Source organism: Eurytemora carolleeae, unplaced genomic scaffold, assembly GCF_000591075.1.
Source record: "Eurytemora carolleeae unplaced genomic scaffold, Eaff_2.0 scaffold791, whole genome shotgun sequence".
NCBI lineage: Eukaryota > Metazoa > Arthropoda > Copepoda > Calanoida > Temoridae > Eurytemora > Eurytemora carolleeae.
In genome coordinates this window covers 159,654-166,237 of record NW_019396691.1, presented here as the reverse complement: position 1 = coordinate 166,237, position 6,584 = coordinate 159,654, and the positions used below count along the sequence as shown (strand labels likewise).

Here is a 6,584-nt window from a genome sequence, read left to right as displayed (position 1 = left end):
TGCATAATACAGGTTTAAGGGTAAGCTGGAATTCCACGAGGTTATTCATTCAGGTGTGAACACAGGATCAAGGGACAACAGTCGAGAAGTTGAAAGGTAAAATTTGGAGTTTATTATCGTAAATTTGGAAATGTTAAGGCTGTTAGGGGTTACGTAAATTTAGTTTTATTGTTTTATTACAAAAATATATAATAAGTCGAGTATGTTTGAAAGGGCGAACATAAAAGGGGGAAACATATATAGCGACAATATAAAAAAAGGGAATATAACTGATTTATAAAGCTGTATTGGAGAAAAGGTGTAAATTGCAAAAAGAATAAGAAGAAGGAAAAGACGGAAGCGTAGGAGGGATTGAAACAAAAGAAATAATATGTAAGAATGTACGTAAATGTTTTTTATCAACAAATGAATGTGATCTAGTTGCAAGCAAGGATTTGTTTATGTAATTTAATATCGTAAAGTGAGACGAGTAAATCATATGATACAGAGTAAGAAAGTTGTAGTTTGTTAGGGTAGTAGGATTTAGGTTATTGGATAACAGTAAGAGTGAATAATTATTTCAGATGTGGGACGGAGACGACAAGAAGTTCAGCGAGGAGTACGAGGACGATTTTGACTATAGTGAAGGGGCTGGGGGTGAAGGGGTGCCAGAGAAAGATGTAATTCAGAAACAGATTGTGAAGATAAAGAATACAGTGAATGTAGCTGTAAATAATTATGTAAATACCATGAATGCAATGAAGGAGGAGTTGTTGGCAAAGGATGAGGGAGTGATGACTGAAGGAGTACAAGAGGTGATAACTGGGAGTAGAATGAAGGAGCGCCTAGCAACGAAGTTACAGGAAGCGGTTACAGAGGGAGTTCAAGTGATGAAGAATTCAATGGAATATGTCAACGGAACTACTATTAGTGAAATAGATAAACAGATGGTGAACATAATTGGGGACAGTAAGAACGCGACTTTTGCAGTACATGAGCATTTATGTGAGAACAAGGAGGAAGGCACATCAGTGAATGTACAGATAGTGCTGATAATTGGTGGTATCGTCATTGGAGTTGTTATGTCTATAATGGTGTATTTCTGCGCGAAATATTTAAGGTGAGGAAATAAATGAAATTAGAAGGAAGGGTGGAAAAAGGGGGGGGGGAGAAATGGAAAGTGATAAGGGGATGTTGTTAGGGGGTGTAATCGGGAAGATTATTGGAAAGTTGTATAATGAAGAGAAACATAAAGGTGTGTCTTATGAAAACTTGTTCTTGATTGGTTTAGTTGCTTTGTCGTTTTTATGGGATATAAACAAACAGACATATAAGCCAAATATATATATATAGATGGTGTCTGTACATGTAAAATATATTATTAATTGTTTTGTTTTAGGAGAGGAGGAAAAATGGCAGGACCTGAAGCTGTGTGGAGGAAAGAGCAGGGGTGTCTGAGATCCTGTGTAGGAGATATGAAGGTTTGTAGTAAATTAGAATAAATTAGATAGCTGAGGAATTATAGAATATAAAGGTTGAAGGTAGGGGAGGGAAGGATATAGGAACAGTAGAATTTTGATGTGTGAGAAATTTTTTGAAATATTTAAAGGGATGCAAAAATATTTAAGTTTGAATGAATATCCATGCAGCGGAGAACGTGACCATAGTAGATATTGAAGAAGATGTAAAGCTGACTGAGCGCAACGGTATAAACCCAGGTTTAGTGTTTCAAGAGATGGAAACTTTGGATGTAAGTGGAGCCATAGCTTATGTAGAGAGGACTCGGGAGAACGGGGACAATAAATTAGAGAGAGTGCTGGAAATGTTGGAGCAGGATGTGAGGAAGGAGAAGGAAGAGACTGGTAACTTGTGCAAGCGCATACGGGAATTGAATCAGAGGGACAGTGAAATAAGAAGGAGTGAGCGTCTTAAATCCAGGCATGAAAAGAAAAGTTAAACTCCTATATTGGAGGGGAACCCAATAATTCTTTCAAAAGTTATTGTCTGAATTGTAAATCTTCAGTTAACTGTCTAAAATTCAGTTTTAGGATTTTTTGTTAATGCTTTTTTTTCTGTTCTATATAATGAAAGTAAATATAATAAATGTATGTTTGTTGTAGTTTGTTGTATTTGTTGAAAAGGTTAATTTACAGAAGAAGCAAAATTGTGAACACAGAATTTAAATTTAATTTGTATTGGGAACTTGTAGAATTTTTATTTGAACAAATCTGCCACGGAGTAAGAAAATATTTGTTAAATTTTAAAATTCTAAATGGACAGTTGACAATGTTTATAAGCGAGTGTCATATATATTTGCTTACATTTTGGGAAATGAGTAATTTGTTTTTCAATTTATTATGAGAACAAGACACAAATTTTTGAAGCAGACATATAACATAGTATTGTAATGTAACACATGATTTAATTGAAAAATGGGAATCAAATAGTAATAATAAGTAGTAGATATTTTTAATTTATCTCGCAACAATGCACAATGCACAGAAACGAACATTTAATATTGCGATGTTATGGAACACATGGTTCAACTTAAAATGAGACTAATATTAATATTGATTGTGGATTTTAGTTTTTTATAGTTTTTAGTTTGTTTTTAAACGTGTTTTTAGACAAAAAAATTACACACAAGGTATTAATTCAAGGGGTTGCGAAATGATATTTTGATATCAGATATTTAAACGGAAGCTGTGTACGCAGAAGAGTGAAGAGGTTGAAGGAGCAGGGAGCTGCATGGAACCTGCAACATTATTTATTAATCTTAATGATAGTTGTAGGTTTGTATTTATGAAAGGATGCAAGATATTTAGATTGTTTTTTGAGATTAGATTTTGGGACAAAAAGTTTGTACAGTAGAAAAATGAGAACAATAGAGCTAAGAAACAAGGTAGAACCCAATGAGAAGTAGATTTGATATGTAGGATTATAATAAGGTTTAAGGAAGTATTGAATAAGAGTTAAATCTTCTATAGAAAAGTAGCTGGGGATTATATTAGTTTCCTGAGAAGTAGGACCGAACAAAAATGAAGAATTTTGTGTAATAATTTCAACTGTATATTCGGATGTTAACAAGTATGGAAGCTTAAGCGGAGGACTTTCGGTAGAGATATTAAGTATTTTTTCTTGAGTTTTTGGATCTAGAAAGGAAATTTTTACATTCTCAGGGATATAAATACCTTCTAGTGTTAAAAATGGTTGAGACTGGCTTTGTTTTTTTAATGGGACATGTTTGTAAAATCCTTGAAACATGTTTTGCGATGATCGCAACAGTACAAGGAGTATTATAAGGTTTCAAATGACAATTTTTTATGTTGTTTACAGTGGTGCAAATTTGCTGAACATAAGTAGCATTATTGTTAATAGGAGCGTATAAATCATTTAAATCCAAGCTTATTCCAGCTATAGGAATAGGATGTAACGAGTTATAAGATTGAAAATCATGAATTTGAGTCAATTTTACCGTAATATAAACGCCAGATGAATAATATTTAATGTGTTCCATTTTAAACTTTTCTTGCCCAGAATGTCTGATGCATTTTCCTAGATCTAGGTCGTGAGCTACAAAAGTTGGGAGTATAAAATTTTCTAAATCTAAAAGTAACGAATATTGTTTTTCGAGGGAAGCGAAAAATTTGTGAACAGTCCCTTTTAGATGTAAAAGTGTGTCAATTACTAACTGAAATTTTTCATTGTATCCGTCAGATGTTATATCATCAGAGAAATCAAATTCGGGAGGAATTTTTGCTGAAATTAAAATTAGACTTTCTAAAAAGTTTTGAAAAGAGTATGAATTGACAATAAGTTTAACATAAGTACATGGAGAGTGATCAGGTTTAGGAGTATTTTTATCTAAAAGACTGGAAGTTGCCGATGTAATATGTTTAAGGGAAGATTTTAGTTTAGCTAAATCTTCAAGGACATTTTTTAAAGTTGGAGATATCGGCTGTGAAGGTTTATGTATAGCTGTTCTAAAAGATTTAAAAATATCAAAAATTTTATTTGCATGATTGTTCATCAGTTAAAATGAAAATTTCAAAGTCTAGGAAAATCCTGGTTACAGTTCTTTTGTTAGCAAGATCTTGTTCAAAAACAGGCATCAGGAGATCAAGAAATTGAGCTTTTATCAATAGGAAGGTATGAAGGATGAGAAGAATAGGGAGTTTGTGATGCATGATGCGGAAGCGAATCTTGGAGTACGTATATATTTATAGAGATATTGTAAAAGTGTAAAATAAATTCATGAAGAACTTAGGGTTGAGAATGCATCAGAGATGGAAAATAATGTTAAAAATAAGGTACCTGAGCATATTAGGAGTCCAGCACAGCTAGAGTTTGTTCCCTAACAGAACAGTAGAGTTGGATTAGGCTGAGAGCTTGATTTCTTGAATACTGTGAAAGCGAGTGATCAGAGTTGAAAGTAGGAAATTGTTGATCCAAAATGTTGGAGTAAAAATGTTTGCCGAAACCAATCAGACCTGTACATGGAAGAAAGACGGTTTTAGTATATCTACTAATAAGGAGGGCTCCAAGATTTATGTCATCCCACATTTGGAGCAAGATTTGTGCACTGAGTTGATAATCAGATGCAAACGGGGGTTGTCCAAGGACAACTATTTCAGGGAGCTCACCTTTTTGAGACTTAAAGACTTGAGATATTTTTGAGATTCCACAAAAAAAACCAAGGAGGATAGATTTAAGGTTGGTATCCAGGATAGATTTCCAGGTTTCTGGAGAATGATGTCGGAGAAAAGGTAGAAGGTTCAACTCTACTATTATCGGAGTATGAAGTGGAGTGATGTGAAGAACATGCTGGACATGTTCAAGATAGTTTTCATCAGATGGAAGGTGTTGGATGGGTTTATTGTCTAGAGTAATTTGTCCTTGAACTGTATCAGGACCCAGATAATTGTAGAAATCAGTTGGCCACATTTTTTGATGAGAGCCATCTGGAGAGAGATTAAGAACGGGAATGCTGGAAGAGGGCAGAGTTCCAGCTTTGTCAAGCAATTCTAGACCAATGAGGATCGCTTGGAACGGTTCCAGATCAGCCTTGGATAGTCGGGTACTAGAATGTGTGAGAACAGAGGGTCCGAGCAGGTGATGTCCAGTAAAAAGATGAGACTTCACAGGTACTGCTAGAATCTTCATCATCTGAATTTTCAGAATCTGAATAAAAGATTGCTGAGTCTGATACTGGTCCTAGAAGTACGTTACAACGCCAAGTAAGTAAGGTATTCAATGCTGTGTTGTACTCGTTAGATGATATGATTGATTTTTCAATAATGTTGGTAGGTGTCAGACTGCGGGAGCACTCATCATGAGGTACTGGATCATCGTGCGGACTGATTGGAGTTGTTGAAGAGTCAGTGGTGTCAAGAAGAGGTTGTGATTTGAATGTTCGCAGACAGGGAGTTGGAGGTCTAGGACGTTTAGGAGAGTAGCTGGTTTCAGGAGTAGCGGAAGGTGATGAAGATCTCGGTACAGGAGTTGGCAGTTGCTTGAAGGTTACCAGTGGGACGTTATGTTCATCAAGGTGAACAATAGTCGAGACTTTGGTCTGTGAATCATGGCCAGAATGAGGGTTATGCTGTGGTGAATAATTCACAAGTAATGAAATAGTTTCTTGCTCGGGGACATGTACAACAGTTGAAACAGTTTGTACTGAATAAATATCTGGTACATCTGGTGTTGGGATAAATTGGAATGGAAGATTAGTGTCCATAGCTTCAGAAGAGTAGTCCATGATGAAGGATGATTTCACTTATAGTCTATAATACATGTGCATTAGTAAGGCACTATAAACAAAAGAGTTCCCACAGACAACTCATGTGAATGGGACAGAGAAAAGGTGTCTTGCAGACATACAAGATTATTGTCAGAATAGTTTAGTTTCATAAACAAAGGTTCCTTAATATGAACATCAGGATTTATGTGGCATTTTAAATGTAAATGTTGAAAGAGGAAATTGTGTAAACCTTGCTTAGAGAATTTTTTTTTTCCTATTAGGTTTGTAAGCCAATTTTGATCTTGTTCAAGTGTGAATGCAAGACAAGCGTAGGTAATAACAGTTTTAGGAAAGAAATAGGAGTTAGGTTCATTGGTATCAATGGGAATGTTAAAAGTTTCAGCTATCATGGGTAAAAACGAAGGAAAGTGAAATCTGTACAAATATAAGTTATTTCTAGTTTTGTGATTTTCATTGTGGAGATCACAACAAACAAAATGTACATATAAGGTAGTGATTAAATGTTGAGGCAAAAATAAATTAAGTATAAAATCGTATGGTGATAAGTTTAATTTTTGTGACCACATATTCACATTTTCATGAATTGCCATTATTGCAAATGTTTTTAAAGAGAGACCCTTAGTTTGCATTATTTTTGCACTTAAATTATTTGTACAACAGTTTGTGAAATTGACTGGATACTCAATGTTAAGGTTTTCTTCAGAAGATTTAAAACAGTTTAATAAAGACATCATATTTATTTTAAGAGTTTGCAAATGTCACCTTTTTACTGTCAGTGTCTGATAATTCTGAATCAGAATCAGGGTTGAGTGCTCTTGATCTTGTTTTTATAGAATAACTTGGA

The 6,584-nt window shown here is 34.5% G+C and overlaps 1 protein-coding gene and 1 long non-coding RNA gene across 2 annotated transcripts; one reads left to right on the top strand and one right to left on the bottom strand.

The window, feature by feature from the left end:
* The first annotated feature begins 12 nt into the window (after positions 1–12).
* LOC111707443 (uncharacterized) lies at positions 13–1,607 on the top strand. The gene is made up of 2 exons (XM_023480555.1): positions 13–1,099; positions 1,379–1,607. The coding sequence occupies exons 1-2, from the start codon at positions 564–566 to the stop codon at positions 1,479–1,481; spliced, it is 639 nt and encodes a 212-aa protein (XP_023336323.1). The 5' UTR covers positions 13–563; the 3' UTR covers positions 1,482–1,607.
* A 1,632-nt stretch (positions 1,608–3,239) lies between these two features.
* Positions 3,240–5,105, bottom strand: LOC111707441 (uncharacterized). The gene is made up of 2 exons (XR_002766436.1): positions 4,294–5,105; positions 3,240–4,181 (listed from the first exon to the last, which is right to left on the bottom strand). It is a non-coding gene; the product is annotated as an uncharacterized LOC111707441 (long non-coding RNA).
* Between the last annotated feature and the right edge of the window lie 1,479 nt (positions 5,106–6,584).

Excerpts from the sequence above, each read along its gene's own strand:
- LOC111707443 (XM_023480555.1), top strand. The coding sequence starts at position 564 with ATGTGGGACGGAGACGACAAGAAGTTCAGCGAGGAGTACGAGGACGAT. Across the intron at positions 1,100-1,378 it reads TTCTGCGCGAAATATTTAAG|GAGAGGAGGAAAAATGGCAG; the intron begins GTGAGGAAATAA and ends GTTTTGTTTTAG.